We start from the raw sequence: 21,601 nt of genomic DNA on the forward strand, positions 1-21,601 counted from the left end.
CTGCAGTGAGACAAGGGTCCAAAGAAGGTGCCCGCCCCTCTTGAGGAGAAAACCGAGCCAACCTGAGCCTGGCCGAGAAGTAAAGGGACGTGCCACAGACATGCAGGAGGCCACCTGCCCATGGGACCTCCCCGGTACCTTCCCCTGCTTGCACACCGCCTGCCACCGAGGAGGAAGCCACCGAGGACTGCATGAATGATGAAATGTCCAGCCCTCCCGACTGAGTCCTCAGGTTCCTTCTTTAGAATCTGTGGACAGTACACTGGGGCATTGGCAGCCCTAGGACTGAATATGCTCCACCAGCTCCTCCTCTGCAGACAGAGGTCCCCCCAGGCCCCCAAACAGATGGCATCCCTCACCATCTAGTGGTGATAGAAACTGTCCCCACCAGGATACCTTCTCTTCTTTCAGAGACCCACTGGGATCCCAGGGCACCTCGGGTACAGGGCCTGCACCTCTCCCATGCCCGCAGTCGGGGTGGGTGTGGCTCAGGGAAGGGCTCCTGTGTCTCTCCTAGCCCCTCCAAGTCCTTTCCGCCTTCCTGACTGCAGGACCTCAGACAACAGCCCACCCCAGACCCCAAACTCCTCAACCCACGGATCAGCCTCAAACAGTAGCCCAGTGCTAGAGGGTGTCCAGGGACCAGGACTCAGAGCTGGGCACAGCTGCAACCGCACACTCCACTCACTGGCTCTGGGAGGAGGTGCCTGTCCTCCGTGTGTCTAAGCTGTTTACTCTACGTCAGAACCTTCTGACTTCCTGTGGTGGGAAGACTGCCCACGTGGTCACTGGAGTCAACAAACCTTGACTGACCACTTGCTGCAAGTGTGAGGCACCTTGCGAGGCTCAGACACACAGAGACCAGTGTGGACAGACAGGCAATGTGGGTCGCAGAGGACCTGGAGTGAGAGCCACAGGCAGCAACGTGGCCAGAGCTGACCAGGATCTCCCCAGAGCAGGCCGGTCCACCAGCAGGTGGAGACAGGAAGCCACCCTCCCACACCCCTCCCCGGAGCCTCCTCACCCACTCCTGTGCCCCCAGAGCTCGCTGGCCTTGACCTCAGAGGGTCTATATCCTACCAGAATTGCAGATTTCCTGTCCCTCCCTGCCCAGGGCCTCACTGCCCATCCCCCAGCTGAGCTGGCTCCTGTTAGGGAGTGGGCTCAGTCATCCCACCAGGCTTCAGGTGCTGAGAGCCACAGCTGAGTCGGAATGGCCCCTGGCATTCTGCCAATAGGATTGACTGACAGGCGAGGCATTATTACCCGCCTCGGCCGCTACTTTGCAGTTCTCACGCTACTTTGGAGTTCTCGTGGGGATTCCCCGGGGATTCCCGGAGAGTTCCCATTGGTTGGGGAAGTGCAGGAGGAGGGATTTCCAGAGGATATTTCCGGCTACTGGTGCCTGGAAGAGCCGCGTGGCATTCGGGAGGAGTTCCGGGGAGCGTGTGTGGAGCGTGCGTGGAGCGTGCTGGTGGAGTTCAGAAATAAAGTTTGTTCCTGCTTCAGTGGCTCGTGACTTGTGCCCAGCCAGACTGCGGCATTCGGGTCCACTGACTGTCCACTCAGGCTGAGAAAAAGGACCCATGATGTCGGGAGGCCATGGCCACCGTCCACGGCAGAACCCAGGTGCTGCCCCACAGAGGGTGGCGGGAAGCACGAAGGAGCAGTGCAGGCGCAGGAGGCGCTGAGGAACCTGAAGACAGGCCACCTGCCAGACACAGCACTGGCACAAGAGAGCGGCTCCGCGGCAGAACCAGGACCCACCTCACAGCGCGACTCCCGCCCAGAGCTGGAGGGGCCCTGGCACCGGGTCTGGTGCACACAGGTCGAGAAAGACCACCGGCAGCGCCGAGAAGCTGAGTCCCACACCCTGCACACGCGCACGCCCACGTGCACACACACACGCGCGCGCACACGCCCGTAGCGTCTGAAGCCTTCGGCAGCACAGTGGCACTAAAATCCTCACCACCACCCCTGTGTGCGCGGGGTTCGCACTCACAACCCAATCATGGCAGTGCTTTCCAAAAACGTTCTCAGAAGAAGCATGTGCACACTCTGGAAGCGCAGGGAGGCTGGACAGCTGCCATCGGGGCCGCGAGGGACATGCTGGCACAGGAGGCCTTGGGCTGGACTCAGTCAGGAGGGAAGGTGCTCCTCTAGCTCTGCCCCTCTCCTGAGCCCACTCAGCCAGCCTCGTCCACAGCTGAGAGAAGACATGCTGCCCTTGGCCCTGCGTCCGGGCACTGCGGGGGCCAGGTCTGTCCTGCGGCCCTCTACTCCGGGACGCCCTCCTCACCGCCCCAGCCAGGGCTCCTGTCACTGTACCTGAACTCTGCTTGCTGCCATGTTCAGAGCACACGAGGGGAGGGCGAGGAGACCACCAAACTTCCGCACCCCCCATGCCACCTCACAGCCCCACGGGAACGGCTCTGGCCTCCCCAGGGCGTTGCTGAACTCGCCCAGCCTGGAACCTGCAGAGACAGCCTAACCCACACAGGCAGAGGGTGCTGGAGTCCCACACCTCTACAGAAACCCTGTGGGTGCTCATGTGCCCCGAGCGCAGAGGCACAGCCCGCCTCAGCCCTGGAGGGAACCCTGCTGCTCTCCCACCCTTGGAGGGCGGAGGTGGCTCCTGCCTGGGGGTTAGATCTGCAGCATCAGCCACAAGCCAGGGGGCTGGGCAACCCCCACGTCTCTCTGAGCCACTTAAAGGGAAAAGCAAGGAGAAGATTCCAAGGAAATGACCAGGGTCACCTGGCCAGGAGCTCAGGTGGGCTCAGAGGCAGAGCGCAGGGACGGAGCTCACCGGGAGAGGCAGAGCAGACACTGCTTCCTGAACTCTTCCCCGCGGGATGGGGGTCTGGCTCGCAATCTGGGGTGACTGCGGGTCTGGACAGGACTACCAGGATGGAACAACTGGGACAAATGCCACACTGCAGGGCACTGGGCGCTCATGGTGCCCCAGGAGGCTGGGGAACCAGGCCCAGGAAGTGGAAGCAACCTCTGGGAATTCTAGCTAGAACTGTCCCCGAGCCTCTGCAGCACGTGCCCACCCCCCCCCACCCCCGTTCACTGTCCCTGGCAAGACACCCTGCCCCTGACTGCTGGGGAGAAGACACGGCACCCTCACGGTGTCCTCCCACACCTCCTATCCTAGATGGCCAGCATCTCTAAGGAAGATGGTCTCAACATCATCTCACAGAGGAGACCTTCCTTGGGCCCTTGAGGCTCACGGGCATTGCCCCAGACCTCCGAGTCCCCAGTACAGCCGAGACACCAATCTGCAGTTACTCGGGGATATTCACAAGCAGCACAGAGCCAGGAGCCAGGACACACCACGCAGGACGGCCACACCTGTGCCAAAGAGGCACAGACTGCAGCCATCTTGGGGCATGGCTGCTCTGTGAAGGGTTACCAGGGAAAGGAGGGCCCATCAAGTGTAGGAGAGAGGAGCGTCGGCCAGCTGTGGGTGGTCAGCCAGGTGAGGGAGGACTGGCCAGGTGTGGGTGGTTGGCCAGGCATGAGGGAACTAGCCAGGTATCATGGTAATTTGCCAGGTATGGGGAGAATCTTCCAGGTGTGAGAGGTACAGCCAGGTGTGGGGGAATGCAACAGATGTGGAGGTAATTTTCCTGAAGTGAAGGTAATTACACAGGAATGGTGACCAGCCAGGTGTGGGAGGAATGAGCCAGGTAGGGGAGATCAGATAGGTGGGGGGACCCAGCCAGGTGTGGGGGAAATGCACCAGATACGGGGGTTTCCAGCCAGACGTCCATGTACAGGTGGAGCAGGCCAAGTGTGGGGGCCCGCCCAGGACTCACGATTTTCCGTGCTGCGGGAATGTGCCAACGCACTCACAGGCTCAAATTTGGGGCACCCTGAGGGTGTGGGACCTTTCAGGACATTTCGGTCAGTGAAAACTGTTCCAGGAAGCAACCCCCATGTGGGACGGGAAGCGGAATGCCGGATGTCAGGCTGAGGGAGTGGGCGGCTGGAGTCCACAGAGTTTGGCATGGGCATGTGCAGTCTGCGGCTGGATGGGGTAGTGTCCATGCACAATGTGACGGTGCAGACAGCTCCGGACCATGGCTCGGGAGGGGAACTCTGTCATGAGGACCCCATCTCAATTAAAAACCTTACTGCAAAATTACCCGGCCTGCCCGTCAAAACCAAGGTGCACCTAAGGGCAGGGGACGAGTCCCCTCTCAGAACACCTGCCCTGCTGGGGTGGAGGGCCAGCCTGGAGGCCTGCGGAGCCCCAGGCTGGACGGAGCCAGGCTGGCCCACCTCACCTCCAGTGCTGGAGGGCAGAGTGGTGGTGGGGGGGGGGAACGGACCTGGGCGTCCTCCACAGAGGGCCCCGCACTCCGCCCCTAGGACAACCAACACGCAGGACAGTCACAGCAGATGCTACCTCAGACACCAAGTCCTCTCCAAGGAGTCCCTGGCTCCTGCTGGACACCTGGCCACAGTGGGCAGGACTGGAGAGGGCAGGGAGGGCAAGGGAGAGGTGAGGAGGAGGAGGCCGGGAGCAGGGTGAGTGCACGGCTCCTGCCAGACAACCGAGGCCACTGGCCTCTCCACTGGCCCTCTCCCTGCTCAGCCTCGCTACCCCTGGACAGCAGGCACAGACTGCTATCTGGCCTCATTCTGTCCTTATCAAGTGTTAGTGTTATGTCACCAGGAGATTAAATGGCCAAGACGTGACCTGGCCACAGAGCACGCGGGGAGGGAAAGTTCCACTCCACCTGACAGACACACTCAGCCACTCAGCCCCCGAGTCCCAGAGCTGCAGCAACAACAAGAACCCAAATGTACCAGGCCCTCCCAACAGCAGCACCTGGGACACACCAGAGAATACCACCCAGGCAGACCACGTTTCCAGCCCAACATGTCTGCCCACGTGCCTTCTCTCTGCACGAGAACCGCAGAACTCTGAGCATCTCTTCCAGCTTATTCACACTGCTCTGTGGACTGAGCCTTCGTGGAGGCAGCTTGACAGTCCAGGATCCCCCTCGCCATCCAAATGTGCCCTGAGCTGCTAAGCCTCTGTGTCTGGATGTTTAAACCACGTAGGTCCCAGAGGGCTGCAGGAAACATGCCCTCACTCCCTCATCCCCAGAAAACCTGAAGCATTTTACATTCAGGGTGGGAGGGTGCTTCTCCTTGCCATGGGTACCCTAGTTGTCCATACCTGGGGAAATACTGGCCAAATCTTCTGGGAGCAGAAAGCAACAACTATGTTCAGAGTCTCCATCGCTAGAGTAGGGAGGAAGAGCGCATGGGCCCATGGGAGCAGCCTGTAGCGGAGGCATGGCCACTCAGCCCCAGGACTCTCCATGGAAGGTCTGGTGGCTCCTGGGCTGCAGTCAGAAGTCCACAGAAGTGCAGTGCCCACTCAGGCTCCGCCTCCTCGCTGTCCCTGGTGAGCCCCAAGCTTGCAGTCCTGCGGCGGAGGGGGAGGGTGCTGGCCTCACCACCACTCTGCCACATCAGGCCAGAAGTCCGACTTACCCCACAGGCTGGACGCCCCGTTTGGGCCTCTCAGGTCCCAGGACTGGCTAGAGTCAAAGCCCAGCGCCAGGAGGGCAGCCTTGGAACCACGGCTTCCCACCCTCCTCCGCCGGGCAGGTTCAGAGCCCGACCTGACTTGGACCCTCTACCCTGAGCTTGTACTAACAAACCAGGAACTGGAGACAGTCTTCCCGACTACTCAGGTCACATTTTTAAACCGCGACACTGCATCGCGAATAGCTCTAAATTTTAACAGCAACCAACACACTAAGTAGCTCCGCAGCCGGGAAGACGAGAAGTCAGGAAGCCTGCCAGCCGGCTACCCCGCTGGCCCCACACCTCCAGCCAGCAGAGAGCCAGGGCTCCCTCCTCCTCGGGTCAGGTGTGCAGGGGGTCTCAGGCTCCTCTGTCACCTGTGCCCTCCCTCCAGGTGGCCAGTGGGACCCTGCCCAAATGTCCCCTGAACTCCCTCGTCTGAACTTTCCACGTATCACATGAGACCACGAACCAGCCAGGGAGCCACACGACCTGGGGACAGTTGTGACCTGTTCCACTAATTATCTAAAACCATTTTCACTGTTCTCAGCACAACAGGGCTGGCCTTCGCCCTTCACCATCCATGGTGGCCACCTGTGAACAATCCCCCGTCACCACAGTGTCATGTTCCATCTCCGGCCACCCTAACTCTGCATGGAGAACGCTGTGTGCACGCAGAGGTGCTACGCCACAGCTTGAGACCCAGAGACGTAGGTGGTGCCGAGCCTGGCCTGAGGAGGCCCACGCACAGCCACCTGCCCACTCCCAATGGGGCCGGCCTCCTCCCTCTGGCTCCCTCCTGATTGCTGAAATCACAAGCCATCCAGAGGCATCACACAGTGGGGAGAGCTCCCAGGGATCTTGGGAGGTGACAGGAAAATCCCCCTGCTTGTGCTCTGTGGAGGGGCTGTGCCCTGCTGGGGTTCATTACCTCCTGCTGGGAGAAGCCAACTGTGCATCACCTGGCCTTAGAGGTGACAGGTGAACATTAGCAGGTGAGTTCAAGCTCCCAGCGGACCAGCTGTTAGTGGCACATGGGAGCAGAATCACGCTCACGTCCGTACGGGCTGCACCAGTCACACAGCAAGCAGACCGCTTGCTTGAGTGCTGACCTGTGCTGGCCTTGGAGGTCATCAAAAGTCTTTCTGAAAAGGGACCTTTCCAAAAGGAAGAGGCCAGCAGGTGTGATGTAAAGGCCATGGTCCCCTGCGTCTGCAGGGAAAACTACAAAAGACATGCAGAACTGTCCCGGAGCTGGCCTGCGGCCACCCACCACACACAGACACAGCTGGAGCTGCGTGAACAGTCAGAGGTCAGGCTGCCAGGCCCTGCAGGTCAGCCTCCAAACTGCACCCTCCCAGGGAGCGTGGGGGCCAGTGGGCAGGAGGCCCAGGCTCCCACACCAACTGTAGGCGAGCGTGGACACACACCATCAGGACCCTGCTGCCCCCTGTGGATGTGAGGGGTGGCTCCCCAAGGGCTGGTCGGCAGCAGGGCTGCCTGGTACGCCTGCAGCCACCCCTTCAGAGCATCTCTTCTCAGGAGAGACAGGAGGAACTCAGAGGCCTGCTGTGCTCTACATGGTCCCTTGACAGGGCAGCGGTCCTGCGTCCCTCAGCTCCAATCGCAAACTGGATCCCTGAAAAACACCTGGCCTGGCCACCCCCGCAGCCCACTCAGGACAGCCTGGACCACCACCACTGTCCCTGCCGCCCCCCGCAGCCCACTCAGGACGGCCTGGACCACCACCACCGTCCCTGCCGTCCCCCGCAGCCCACTCAGGACGGCCTGGCCCACCACCACCGACCCTGCCGCCCCCCGCAGCCCACTCAGGACGGCCTGGCCCACCACCACTGACTCTGCCGCCCCCCGCAGCCCACTCAGGACAGCCTGGACCACCACCACTGTCCTTGTCATCCCCCCCAGCCCACTCAGGTCAGCCTGGCCCACCACCACTGACCCTGTCGTCCCCCGCAGCCCACTCAGGACAGCCTGGCCCACCACCACTGTCCCTGTCGTCCCCCGCAGCCCACTCAGGTCAGCCTGGCCCACCACCACTGTCCTTGTCATCCCCCCCAGCCCACTCAGGATGGCCTGGACCACCACCACTGACCCTGTCGTCCCCCGCAGCCCACTCAGGACGGCCTGGACCACCACCACTGACCCTGTCGTCCCCTGCAGCCCACTCAGGACGGCCTGGACCACCACCACTGACCCTGTCGTCCCCTGCAGCCCACTCAGGACAGCCTGGACCACCACCACCGTCCCTGCCGTCCCCCGCAGCCCACTCAGGACAGCCTGGACCACCACCACTGACCCTGCCGCCCCCCGCAGCCCACTCAGGACAGCCTGGCCCACCACCACTGGCCCTGTTGTCCCCCACAGCCCACTCAGGACAGCCTGGCCCACCACCACTGTCCTTGTCATCCCCCGCAGCCCACTCAGGACAGCCTGGCCCACCACCACTGGCCCTGTTGTCCCCCACAGCCCACTCAGGACAGCCTGGCCCACCACCACTGTCCCTGTCGTCCCCCGCAGCCCACTCGGGACAGCCTGGCCCACCACCACTGTCCCTGTTGTCCCCCACAGCCCACTCGGGACAGCCTGGCCCACCACCACTGACCCTGCCGCCCCCCGCAGCCCACTCAGGACAGCCTGGCCCACCACCACTGGCCCTGTCGTCCCCCGCAGCCCACTCAGGACAGCCTGGCCCACCACCACCGTCCCTGTCGTCCCCCGCAGCCCACTCGGGACAGCCTGGCCCACCACCACTGTCCCTGTTGTCCCCCACAGCCCACTCGGGACAGCCTGGCCCACCACCACTGACCCTGCCGCCCCCCGCAGCCCACTCAGGACAGCCTGGCCCACCACCACTGTCCCTGTTGTCCCCCACAGCCCACTCAGGACAGCCTGGCCCACCACCACTGACCCTGCCGCCCCCCGCAGCCCACTCAGGACAGCCTGGCCCACCACCACTGTCCCTGTTGTCCCCCACAGCCCACTCAGGACAGCCTGGCCCACCACCACGGGCCCTGTTGTCCCCCACAGCCCACTCAGGACAGCCTGGCCCACCACCACGGGCCCTGACATCGAGCTGCGAGGCAAACTCTCCTGCCTTCTGGCCAGGCTACTGATACATGAAACAAAGTCAGATGTGCAGGATCCTGACTTCTCCACACAGACCCACCTCGAAAAGCTGGGCACCCAGGCAGGCAATGGTCATTCATCCATTAAGCAGACAGCAAGTCATGGGACCCCTGTGGCAAGGTGGGGCATACCCACCAGCCCACAGCGAAGAAGCCACACCTGGGCAGGGGACAGTCCCCAGCTAGGGAGGAAACTGCCCCTCAGGCCAACGTCACTTCCAGGATGTGCAAGGGTGAGTGATAATGGACACCTGACTCAGTGCTGAATGACCACAGGGAAGCTACAGCGCTGCCTTAGGCCCTGAGTCTTCTGTGAACTCCCAACAGCACCTCCCCACCCAACGTCCAGCTCCCAACAGCACCTCCCACCCAACGTCCAGCTCCCAACAGCACCTCCCACCCAACGTCCAGCTCCCAACAGCACCTCCCCACCCAACGTCCCGGCTCCCAACAGGACCTCCCACCCAACGTCCCGGCTCCCAACAGCACCTCCCCACCCAACATCCAGCTCCCAACAGCACCTCCCACCCAACGTCCAGCTCCCAACAGCACCTCCCCACCCAACGTCCCGGCTCCCAACAGCACCTCCCACCCAACGTCCAACTCCCAACAGCACCTCCCCACCCAACGTCCCGGCTCCCAACAGGACCTCCCACCCAACGTCCCGGCTCCCAACAGCACCTCCCCACCCAACGTCCCGGCTCCCAACAGCACCTCCCCACCCAACGTCCCGGCTCCCAACAGCACCTCCCCACCCAACGTCCAGCTCCCAACAGCACCTCCCACCCAACGTCCAGCTCCCAACAGCACCTCCCCACCCAACGTCCAGCTCCCAACAGCACCTCCCACCCAACGTCCAGCTCCCAACAGCACCTCCCACCCAACGTCCAGCTCCCAACAGCACCTCCCCACCCAACGTCCCGGCTCCCAACAGGACCTCCCACCCAACGTCCCGGCTCCCAACAGCACCTCCCCACCCAACATCCAGCTCCCAACAGCACCTCCCACCCAACGTCCAGCTCCCAACAGCACCTCCCCACCCAACGTCCCGGCTCCCAACAGCACCTCCCACCCAACGTCCAACTCCCAACAGCACCTCCCCACCCAACGTCCCGGCTCCCAACAGGACCTCCCACCCAACGTCCCGGCTCCCAACAGCACCTCCCCACCCAACGTCCCGGCTCCCAACAGCACCTCCCCACCCAACGTCCAGTTGCTCGACAGGGAGTGCTCCACTCGCCAGAGGGCTCCACTCTGCAGTTGTTTCTTACTAACAAAACCAGCAGGCGGCAGAAGAGGGACCCGGCCTGTTGTAACCCTGCCTTCCTTTGAAAGGGACAGAATGACCATCTCAGTAGAAAACAAAAGTCCCCTTTCACCCTGGGGAAAGTGGCAGGAGACTGCTTCTCAGAGAACCACCTGTCTTTCAGGAAAACGCTGCAGTGGAGTTTTGAACTCAAACCACCTATTTCCGAATGATTTATGTACAGAGGATAAACACAGATTAAAAAGAGGACACCTACTCAGACCAATGGAGAGCAGCTTCTGGAAGAAAACCTCAGGCAGCGCCTCCGGCCCACTTTCCCCAGGCGCTCCCAGGAGAAGGCCCAGAGCCAGTGTCCCCGGCTAACACAGCTGGAGACCGGGGGCTGCTGCCAAGGCTCCCACAGGCCAGCCCAACTCTCAGGAGGCCGTCCACCCTGGGCACATCTGCCTCACGGCTCGTCTGCTCCTTGGCTTGTCTCCAGTGCTCCTCTCGGGGTGGTCACCTGGACTCCTGTCACAGAGCCGGGCGTGCTCAGGGGAGCAGAAAGCAAAGCTCCACGACTTCTCGTGCCCACGTGCTCACCCTCCCCAAAACGTTGGTCGGGACGTGTGGATGGACCAAGTAACAGCCTGGCCAGGGTATTTTCGTGTGGTGGAACACACGGTAAGAACTTTGCTGTGTTCCGCTGATGGCATTACACACTGCAGGGTGACACAACTGTCACCACCGTCTGCTTCCAGGATTGTTCACCATCCCAAACAGAACCTGATTTAACGGCAACTTTAAGTTTGGAATTAGCTCTGTGTCCACCCCTTCCCTGCTCGGCCCATCCTCATGGCCCCCGTGGGCTGGACGGCCACACTGTCCACGTGCTCCCAGGTGGCTGCATGGCTGTGGGCCCCACCCCTCCAGGACCTAGCTCTGTCGCCTTCGGAGCCACAGCCCGACCACCCTCTGGTCTCCTCTGTCCTCACATAGTGCACGGCTTGCTCACCCTGTGTCTGACCACTGCTCTGTGTCTCCAGAACAGGAGGCCGGCACATTTTGATTGCCACTGAATCCCCAGTGCATACAGCAGGTACTTAATAAATGTCTGGAGAACATCGATGTTGAGTATCAGTATGTGGAATCACATCACAGATCCTGTGTTAGAAGCTTAGTGATTTGCCTCTGTGTGGTCTCCAAAGCCATTTTGTGGAATGAGTTAGATCAGAAATGGCACTGGAGGAGACGCTGACCACCAGGCCAGCGCCCCCGCTCTCCGTACCTAGGAGTCCTCAGAGTTCCAGCCCAGTTCATTATTGCTGAGCAACTGTGTTACTGACATTATCTGAACCCAAACAAGCACAGGCCATACACTTTCTGTAGACAATGGGGAGTCTGGGGGTTCCACACCCATTTGAGGTGTTCCATTAGATTTTCCCTGAAACCACGGGTCTTCCACGCCAGCATCAGTCCACGATTTTACCACTGTCTTCGGGTTTCGGTGTGCAATCTCTGAGACCTTGAAAAATCAGACACAAACCTAGATGGCACCCCATGGCAGAACGTCACTGTCCCTAATCCTCTGCTGAAAATAGGTTGGAGGAAATCCTCTTTTCTCTGAGGCAGGGGGATTATTTGCCTGTTTGTTTGTGACTTCTCCTTCCCAGGCAGGAGGAAGGTCCAGGGGAATAAAGGACACAGACAAGCTGTGCACTGCGGCAGGGTGGAGGGCAGGTGGGCGGCCATGTGATCCCGGGGGCCGGGGTCAGCATCCACCGCACCAGGCGTGGGCCACGCGGGCACCACCAGGCAGACCGGGACAAGCCTCTGGGCCGGGGCCCTGGGCCCTGCACCAGCCAGGTCTTTGGGTGGTAGAATGAGTGAAAAACCACAGAAGTCTTCCTCCTCCCAGACTGCAAGATGAGGAAACGATGACCTGTCCCTACAGGCCAGCGTCTGCAGATAACAAGGCTGTAGTTACTCAAAATAACAAAAAAGCTCACCCCGAAGGTTAGAGTCAGGTGGGAGCTCCCCAGTGCCCTGCAAGACCGTGAGGGCGCAGGCGTGGGGCAGGTCCTGACAAGCCTTGCTTCAACTCCACCATCTAGGTGACGGCAGAGCCGGACACCTGACGCCACCCTCCAACAGCCATGCCCCGATTTTGCCACAGGTGAGATGTCACCCTGCGCGGGGAGGCCTGAAGAGTGATTCCAGGAGCAATTAGGTTCCCTGGGGACCTGGTCGCTGGCCGGGGCCTCCTGCCTGGCTCAGCAGGCGTGCCAATCCACTTTTGTGACATGAATGGTGACATCTGTCCTGTGGGTCAGCTAGATGCCATGTGCCTGGACTGCCACACAGAGCACAGAGCAGGCGGCACCCCACGTCTGTAGTACCAGCACCTCTCCTGCCAGCCCTGCCAGCAAGGAGGTAAAGAGACTCCACAGCTTAGGACCAAGGCATGGTGGCCAGCCATCACAAGTAACGGTGGCGGAGCCCCCGTGGCAGCCCACGCCCGGCACTCACTCACTCCTCATTTTGAGGTGTGCCCTTTGGACAGGGGACCTGCTGTGATGCCACTGATAAGGCAGTGAACAGACAAGGCATTCTCGAACGGCCCTCCCGGAACATCCCATCTGTCCCAGCGCTCGCCGTCCACACGGTGCCGTCCTTGCCACCGACTGAACGGCGCCCCCAGGTTCACACGTTGAAGCCCTGGTCCCCAGAGCTCATGTCTGATGGGCTTGGGGAGGGAACTCGGCTGAATGAGTCACCAACGGGGTCCTTGCACAGGACACAGGAAAGCCAAGGGGGAGGAGCAGGGGGAGCTGGAGCCTGTGGGGCACTCCAGAGAGAGCCCTGTGCAGCCCTCTACGCCCACCTCCAGCAAGAGGGGGTGCCCCTCTACGCCCGGCCTCAGCACCCAGGGGGTGCCCCTCTACGGCCAGCCTCCAGCATGGAGAGGGTGCCCCACGGGCTGCCAGGCTCTGGCCTGTGGGGAGCCCAGCACACTGCGGCTCACACCGCCCACCCGGCTTAGAGCTGAGCATGTGGCGCAGCATCAGCCACAAACCACTGCTGCCTACAGCCCAGGAAGAGCATCTTGGAGACAGCACCCTCAAGGGCAGGCCGATTTCCATAATGAGGATCATGGGCCTTAGTGCTGCTCTCAGCACCAGTTTTCTCTACAACCCAACAAGCGTGCCCACCCGACCACCAGGGCAGAAACAGGCTGCCAGCGTAGGAAGGAGCTGAGGCTCCGAGGCCACGGCAGCAAGCAGGCCGCAGTCCACACCCCAGGCCACTCTAGCTGGCTGCGGCTCTCCCTCAAGTCTGAAAGGTCCCTGGGCACTGTATAAGCCATGCTGGCGTGGAGGGGGCGGGCGGGCAGTGCCAGGAAGGCACCAGACACAGCTCCGGGACAGGAGGCCCGGGCCTGTGTGAGTGTATGCGAAGTGTGGGTCCCGTGGTGGCGCACTGGAGGGAGAGGTGACAGTGCTGGTGTAGGCGCTCTCCAACCCTAGCCTGAGCTCACGTGAGAGGCAGACTTTGGTTGCCAGCCTACCGGTAGGCACTGAACACCCACCAGGTCGGATCCCACGGCCGGGGTTGGATGCCCACCAGGTGGGGATTCCAGCAGCTCCAGGCAGCCCGCACAGCCACCCGCCTAGCCCCTGCCTCACTGGCCACCCTGCAGGTCCTCCCTCCCTAGGAGAGACGTTCCTCGGGGCTCTTCCCTCACCTCTGCACCCTCCACCCTCCAGCAGGCAAACTCTGAGTCCTCTCCCTAAGGGCAGGAGACAGAGTCAGGCCTCTAAGTCAGCTAGACGGCCGCTCATGTGCACCTAACACCACTGCGGTGCCCTCCTGGGTGCAGGTCAACATAGTGAACGTGTCTAGAACTCTGATCACCACCCCAGGGTTCTCCCGGTCCCGTGGCAGCGTGCCCCTTAAAGGAAGAGAAGATGGTGATATTGGAAGGAAAAGCCAGGCAGTGGCTGCCCAGGTTCCCTCTGTAGAGCCACACCCTCCTTTTCTCATCACCCTGGCCCACTCCCACCTCCTGGGAGAAGCCGTTAGTCACTGACCTGTCCCCAAGAGGCCACTCACTATCCCCAACATCTGCTGAACTTGCTGGCCTCTCCAAACACGGGAAGGTGGGCAGATTTCGGTGCTGACTTCTCGGGGTATGGGCAGCAGATGCCCATGGAGGTGAATTCACCATCAAAGGAAAGGGCAGGGGATGTGAGTGGACGGTCACCGAGGACTTGAGACACAGTAGGTCCCACATGGCAGGGTAGGTGACAGGTGACCCAGGCATCAGGAGGGGCCTCACCAGGCTCTGGCTCACACTCCAGCTAGAGAGAAAGCCATATGACTTGCGACCCACATGCCCACTTAGAGGGCAGAGACCTCTAAGTGTAAAATGTACAGAAAGGGACACTGCTAACAATTATTAATTTTGCTAGGGCAACAGGCACTGAGGGGACTGTTCTGGGCACAGTGGCATAGGGTCACCCCCACCACCCTGAGAATCCCACAGGGTGGTCGGTGTCAGGCCAGCCAGAGGCGGCCCCCCAACCCCCCTCACTGCTGGCTCCGCAACCTTGGGACAGACAGAACACTCTGCTCCTGCGCAGAGCGTCTGGGACAAGCCTCAGGAAGGATCCTCCTCCTCTGAAAAGGCTCCGTGGTCCCTGTGCATCTCAGCCACCAGCTGCAGGCGCAGTGGGCACAGGCCCAGCACGTCTCTCCTGCACCCGCCTTTTTCCTCTACTCCTTTTTTTGGGGTGTGGGGAGCAGGTAGGTCAAGGACAGATGCCACACCCCAAGATGCACTGTTTTCCTGAATGCACAACTTAATGACTTTCAACCAAATAGTCCTTTTCATAAGCAAAAAGCCTTCTCTTTAAAATCTTTTCTTATTCTCCTAACAGGAAGAAGGGGGAAAAACCCTTATTTTCATACCCTTTTTGAATTAAAAAAACCTCACCTTCGTCACATGTGATACACAGAAATCGACAGCCCTCTGCTGAGCTACTTGGACAGCACTGGACGATGTACAGGCCACATCCGTGTACGTTAGTTCATCTGATCACACCACCAGGGAAGCAGGCAGCAAGTGCCATCAGTCTCATCTTACAGCTGCCTCTGGAGAAGCAGTGAGCAGCCTGGCGGGCACTCGATGCGGGGCTCTGTCCAGGAGGCCACTGGGCCCCAACTGAAGGCGGCCTGGCCAGCATGGATCACACGAGGGCCCCATGGCGACAGCATGAGCAACACAAGTGGGGCCAGATGCTTGTGTCCTGGGGAGGTGGCTTCTGCACCCCAACACTACCTGGAATGAGGCAGCCTCCCAGGACCCCACCCCAGTGCTGCCGTCTGTCACTCCATCCACTCTGCAGCTACAGTGGTGGGAACTGCAATGTGAAGGCCGACAAAGGGCCACCTCCCAGGAAGAGCAAGCATGGCGGACTCCCCCGGGCAGGCTGCTGAGCTCCGTGCTCCCAAGAGGTGGCCGGGCTCGGGTACCACAGAAACAAAGGTCACAGAGGCCGCAGAAGGAGGCCACAGAGGATGGCCATGGAGGGAGCCGCAGAGGACGGCCATGGAGGGAAGCTGCAGGAACACTGTGGCACAGCAAGTCAGAGGAGGTGGAGGGAAATGCACTGCCCTCAGGCTCCGTCTTCGAGGGTGACGGACTGCATCCCAAGCGATGGACACTGAAAGGAGAGGTGATCACAGATAAACCAACTGCCCTAACAAGTCCCGTGGTGTGGGCGAGAACAGCACACGATTTCTATTCAGAGAGCCAGCTTCTCCCCAGTCCACTTCAGCAACAGAGGACGGCAGTGAAGGCCGCTAGTCACTGGCTTGTCCCAGTGTGCACATGTGGGGTACAGCGCCAGCCCTGGGCTCCGAGGACGCAGTGACAGAGAGCGCCCAGGTCTGTCTGCTGCTCCAGCCCCAAGGGCGGCATGAGGGAGCCCCACTGCCCTCCCATCAGCCCCGCAGAAAGGGCTCCCTGCGGACATCTACAATGAGCAGACTCCCAGCTGTCCCCACTGCAGGAGCCAGGTAAGGCACAGAGTCCTCACGTGCCGCCCAAAGCAGGCGCGCCCGTGTCCTTCTCCACGGGAAAGGAGTCAGGCCACACACACCTGAGCTGGGTGGGCAGCTCAGGGCAGCCAGAGTCAGCACTGGATGCCCCTGGGAAGCCACACAAGACCCGTTCTGACCGGCGCCCCACACCACTGTCCTCTCTGCACTCTGCACTCTCTGGCCTCCAGCACCTGCCTGTTTTGCTCACTGCTGCCCTGGGCAAGGGAACTCTGCAGGGCAGGGGCAGGTCTCTGTCCTGTCTGGCTCACTGATGAGTACAGAGGCCACGCTGTGTGCTGCTGAGGTCAAGGTTAAGGGCAGAGAGGGGCCCTGCAGCCATCCCTGAAGGTATAGAAATCATGGGAAGAGACCTCAGAGTGAGATGAGATGAGATGAGATGTGAGGAGAGAAGAAGTCAGCAACTTAAGCAAGCTGTTGGGAAAGACCTGACTGACCGCAGGCATGACCGCAGGCTCTGGGGCAGCTGGCACCCCCCAGGACAGGAGCAGGATGGGAGAACGCCCTGAGACCCAGCAGCAGGGATGGCCTCTCTCAGAGGAGTATCACTGCCCAAACCAGAGGGCCGCGGGGTGCACGAGGGGCATGCTGTCCACTGCGGTCCTCCCTGAAGCCAGGTTCCAGGATGGTCACCGGCTGCATGGAAAGAAGTTGAGAAAGCAGAGGCAGTAGTCCCAAGGCACCAGATCCACACCAACCAGGGCGTCCACTCACTGGGCAGCTGCCACATGCAAGGCAGTGTCCCACACCATCAGGAGGTGCCAGGAAAGACCCCCAAAGCACAGAGAGGGAAGCCAAGCACAAGGCACTAACCAGCCTGCCCAGGGTCACAGGGTCGGGGCAGGGCCAGGGCAGGGCACGAGTGCAGAATTGTCAACTCTGACGCCTGACCTTCTGTTTTGTGTTTCTCAGGCAACAGCATCCAAGAAAAGCAGAAGAAGCCCCTGCCCAGCCTTGCTGAATCCGAGGGCTGTAAAAACTGCCGTGGGTTTGCATTGCAAATAAACAGCCCTTTGACCAGCTTAAACTTGGTTGGAAGAACACTGAGTCTGAGACTTGGGAATCTTTCCCTGACCTGTTTCTACAGGAAGAAATGACCCCAGTGTATGTTAGGCTTCAAAGCCCACTACCCCTGGAGGTACAGGACTTCCCACATCCAACACACTGTGCTCCCATCAGTGGATTCAGGCAATTTCAACTAACTGTGAACTGAGGGTGGCACCCTCGTCCCTAGAAATCTCACTGATCGTAATGACAAAAACCTCTTTCCCTGGTCCTTAAGTGTAGTCTCTGGCATGAAATAGAAGCATCTGAAGGTCGCTTGTTCCTGAGGAGCAGACATTCAACAGGGTTCTGAACATCGACAACGACAGAGGCCTCGATGTGGCGGCCTGAACGTGAAGCCCAAGACACACTGACGGCAGGGCAGACTGCTTCCAAGCCTCCCAGAGGAGCAGGAGCCCGGAGCAGGCAGGGCCTGGTGAGCCCGCCCGCTGTGCCTTGTTAAACACCCTCTAATTACCAACTTCACAAGTCCACACTGCTGGAGACAGCCGTCCATTAGTCTGGGATCATAGCCCTCAGGATCCACTTATTTCAAATACCTGAAGGCCTTCGTGGTTAGAGTGGTTTCACAGAGTGTCCTGTGGTGTAGACTACAAGAGCTGGACACACCAGGAAGGCCTTGTGCCATGGAGTGCTGGACTGGGAAGGCATCTCCAAAATCACGCAGTCTCTGTGCTTTGCAACAGGGGCGGGGACAGCTGAGAGAAGTGGGCAAGTCTTCCAGAGCAGGCAAGCTCTCGGCGGAGCACGGCGCTCAGTGGCCAGCCACGAGGCGACCGAGGCAGCCGGCACACAGGCAGGCTTGGGAGTGGTGGAACCCCTGGAAGGTCTAACTCTCTCTAATACAGAAACGTACGGAGTTCTTAGATCCCACAGACGTTCCAATGTAACGCTTTATTTCAAAAATAAATATCCACAGTGAATAAGGAAGCCTTGGGATTTTTCAAACCTCAGAAATATTTAGTATCTAACATTCTTGGATTTTGCTCTGTTGGAATGTTAGAAACACTGGAAAGCAAAAACCTCAACAAGCAGCAACACACAACAAACTATATCCAGGCCGAATTACAGAAACCAACACCACAGACATGCCAGGGTCGAGCTCTGCAGCATAGACATCTAAAAAGAATTCAAATCCCGCAATGAGAGCATGAAGGGCAGTGGGGGCACGCATTGTCCAGCGAGGGGCCCAGCCTAGGATGCGTAGCCCCATGCAAACCTGGTGGCCACTGCCACCTTGCTTTGAAGCCTCTGAATCCCACCTGAGCTCACACACACAGTACCACCCAGGCTGACTCTGAAGGCTGCAGGGCCTGCGGGCTGGGCCTGATGGGCAGCCGTCCACAGAATGGATCTGTCTCCTGTCCCCAGCAAAACCTGCCCAGAGACCAGGCCACGCAGAAGTTGGTGGTGATGGGCTTGCGGAACATTCCTTGGAGCCAGGTCCATCCATTCCTAGCTGCTTCCTGCAGTAACTCACTTCTACCTCTACAAACTGGGTCCCACCCCAGACGAGAACACAGAGAAAGGAAAAGGTGCCACCGTCCCAAGGCACACAGCTAGAAGTGGGAGCCTGTGCTTGCCATCGGCAGCCACTGCACAACCTGCAGGTCACCCAGGAGACTGCACAGCTCCCTCTCGGCATGTTCACTACCTCTATCTTTGTCCCCAGCCTCACATCTCTACAAAAGAGACAGCACAAGCTCCTACTTGTGTCCTTTAAAATGTTTTTTTTTTTTTTAAATGTAAAACTACCTCAGGGTAGGTAAGCATTGTGTCACTGGTAGATACAAGCGTGCCTTACAGCCAGTCAGCCAATGACAGACTTTGGGGAGTATGGGCCTAAATGAACAGAATTCTCTCACTCACCTACCCGCTCTCTCTCTAGAATTAACCCAGAGTAAAATACATATAGCAATGTTTTCTAAGGACTCATGCTTCAGAAGGACCTGGGATGCATCCTCTGTCCCGTGAATTCAATGTGAACAGGAGAAGGGAGAAGGTTATTCACTCATTTCCATAAAACAAGTCGCATAAGAAAACTGCAAGGAAATATGAACATATGATCCTAGACTCTTTTTCACTGGCAAAAGTAAAAAATATTTAGTCCTGCATATTAGAAGATAACCAAATTACAAGATCATGACTGTTTCTGGAAACAGTCAAATTAGTTTAATAGCACAGACATGAGTGTAGGATTGTAGCTGCAAACACTATGTGTGTGAACATGAAGAAGGGCTCTGCAGATAACACCGGTGATGTGAAATGAGGAAGACAATATCTGGTGCCCCACAATTAGCATTCCAGGGGCATGGCCACATATTGTATATGCTGGAACAATTAAAGAACATTTCTCTCCTAGGTTTAAGAATAAGTGTGGTTTCACAGGTGTAATAATGTAGCAAATAGGCACTAAAAACGCTAAAGCGAATCTAGATTGCCATGGCACGAAATGGCAGCAGGCTTGGAGGAAGGGGGGCAATAAGCCCAGCACCCACAGGGGACAGTGTCTGCCCCGCGGGATCGGAAGGCTGGCTGGAAAGGTGGGAGCCAGGGTAGAGAGTTCCTGTAGCAGCCAGAGGAAAGATGTGCCACTGTGCCTTTCTCACGGAGACAGATGCACATTATTTCCCACAGTTTGATCCTCTTTTTTCTCACTCCTGTTAGAATTGGAAGAGAACCAAATTAACATGGAAAACAGTGTGTACCTTTGAAGCACATGACAGCTCTACCCTTTCTTTCTCCATTTCCCTTTGAGGAAACTGAGGCAAGAAAAGAAGTCATCGAGGGACTCTCATTGCCCGAGTGGCACGTTGAAAACAGAAGGTTCCTGCCTCATAAAGTGCTTTTTTTCTTCTTCTTCTTTACACATCTGGTAACCTACAGCCACTGCTATTGGGTGTCCAGAACCTGTTACTAGGGACTTCAACAGGGGCCTCCCCTCCCAGGCTCTGCTCAGGAGAAGGCAGGCTGGCCTCCCCAGCTTCCTCCCACCCAGTAGCAGCTTCCTCCGTGCACACAAGGTGCCTGAATTCTCCAGCCTCTGTGAATGAATGAAATCAGGGAAAGGCACCAGCTTGGTATGTTTCCTGAAGGAGCACACACACCCCTTCAGTCAAGGTCTCTTCTTCAAAGGAAGCTCTCGAGGAAGAAAGCCTGCCTAAAGAAACTACACCAGGAAAAACAAAGTGCCCGGCAGTGCCCTCTGCATCAAACTGGGCTCCTCCAACCTGACTGACCGCTGACCCTGTGCCGCAGGGCAACAAAGAAGCCTTGTGTTGTCACAAGGCAAGGGAACAGTGCCCCGGACAGTTTTCTTTCTCTTTTTGCACACACACCCCTTTTCCACCTACTGCCAGCAATGCCGGCTACTCTGAGTCCAGTTTCCCTGCCCTGGTGTAAAACAGAACCTTTCCCCTCCAAGTCTTTCCTCCTGAGGCTCATCCCCGCCACAGAGGTGGATCCCCCAGGAACCCAGGTACACTGGCCCCGGATCTGACGGGTTGCTTTCAGGGAGAGATTCCAAACTTCACTCTGAATCCCACCATGTGCCAAAAAGCAAGCAAACAAACCGAAGCACAGCTTTCTCTGCAGAAGTGTGACACTTCCTCCAATCTCTTGGTCCTGCAGATACGACTGCCGGACTGACCACTCCTCCCCAGACCAGGGCCCGGCTCTGAGTCCAAGGAGAGTTCCGGGGGGACTGTGGGGCCCGCTCGCACCCCAGCCCAGACCTGAGGAAGGGTCTGAGGACTTCCAGCTGGACAGGGACCCAGGAGGCGGTGGGCCGGGAGCGGGTGCCGACGGGAGGGGGCCGGAGTGGGCACCTGAAGTCCCCGTCGGAAGCCCGAGGGCGCCCACTCCCAGCGGTCCCTCCCCAGCACTTTGCTGGTCCCCAGGGGCGGTCAGCCTCGGAGCCGCCAAGCCCTCCCGGGGGCCGGCCGAGCCGGGTCGGTCTCCGGGACCCGGCCGGGCGCCCCGGCCCCGCCCGCCCCGCCGGCACTCACGTATCTGTGCACGAGCGTCCGCACGAGGCTGCAGTCCATGGCTCCTCCGGCCGCGCCGCTCGCCGCTGGGCGCCCCCCGCCCGGTCACGGCCTGCGCGCGCCGAGCGGTGCGGGGGGCGGCCGCGGCCCCTCCGCGCTCATGCCCGGCCCGGCGGCGGCGGTAGTGGCCGCTCGGAGCCCGCCCGGCGCCTGCTCCGTCGGGCTGGCCGCGCGGCTGGGCGCGGCGAGGAGAGCCTGCGCTCGGGCTCTGCGTGTCTCCTCCTCCTCGCCCGCCGCCCCTCTGGAGCCGGCCTCTGGGCCGCTCGGCTCCGCGGCGTCACGAGCGCGTGTGAGCATGCGCCCGCGCCCGCGCCCCCGCCCCGGGCCCTGCGCGCTCCCGCCCGCTCCGCGCGCGCCCCGGCGGCTCCCCTCGCGCCCCCGCCCCGGGCCCTGCGCGCTCCCGCCCGCTCCGCGCGCGCCCC

At 59.8% G+C, this 21,601-nt stretch overlaps 1 protein-coding gene across 6 annotated transcripts in view; it reads right to left on the reverse strand.

Annotated features, from left to right (window-relative positions):
• Atp11a (ATPase phospholipid transporting 11A) overlaps window positions 1–21,261 on the reverse strand; it is a 112,916-nt gene extending 91,655 nt beyond the window's left edge. For 4 of the 6 annotated variants that reach the window (XR_009227821.1, XM_058582714.1, XM_058582715.1 and 1 more), the window contains exon 1: window positions 5,198–5,682. Coding sequence is in view for 5 of the 6 variants with exons in the window: in XM_058582714.1 (XP_058438697.1) it covers window positions 5,198–5,344 (147 nt within the window). In the remaining variant the exon portion in view is untranslated. Of the gene's footprint in view, window positions 1–5,197; window positions 5,683–21,140 lie in introns of those variants that run through there. The other 2 variants (XM_046454957.1, XM_058582717.1) reach the window with 2 other exon arrangements.
• Between the last annotated feature and the right edge of the window lie 340 nt (window positions 21,262–21,601).

The sequence above is a fragment of the Marmota monax genome, unplaced genomic scaffold, assembly GCF_021218885.2.
Source record: "Marmota monax isolate L192 unplaced genomic scaffold, Marmota_monax_Labrador192_F-V1.1 WCK01_AAM20220418_F8-fsc00026, whole genome shotgun sequence".
Taxonomy (NCBI): Eukaryota; Metazoa; Chordata; class Mammalia; order Rodentia; family Sciuridae; genus Marmota; species Marmota monax.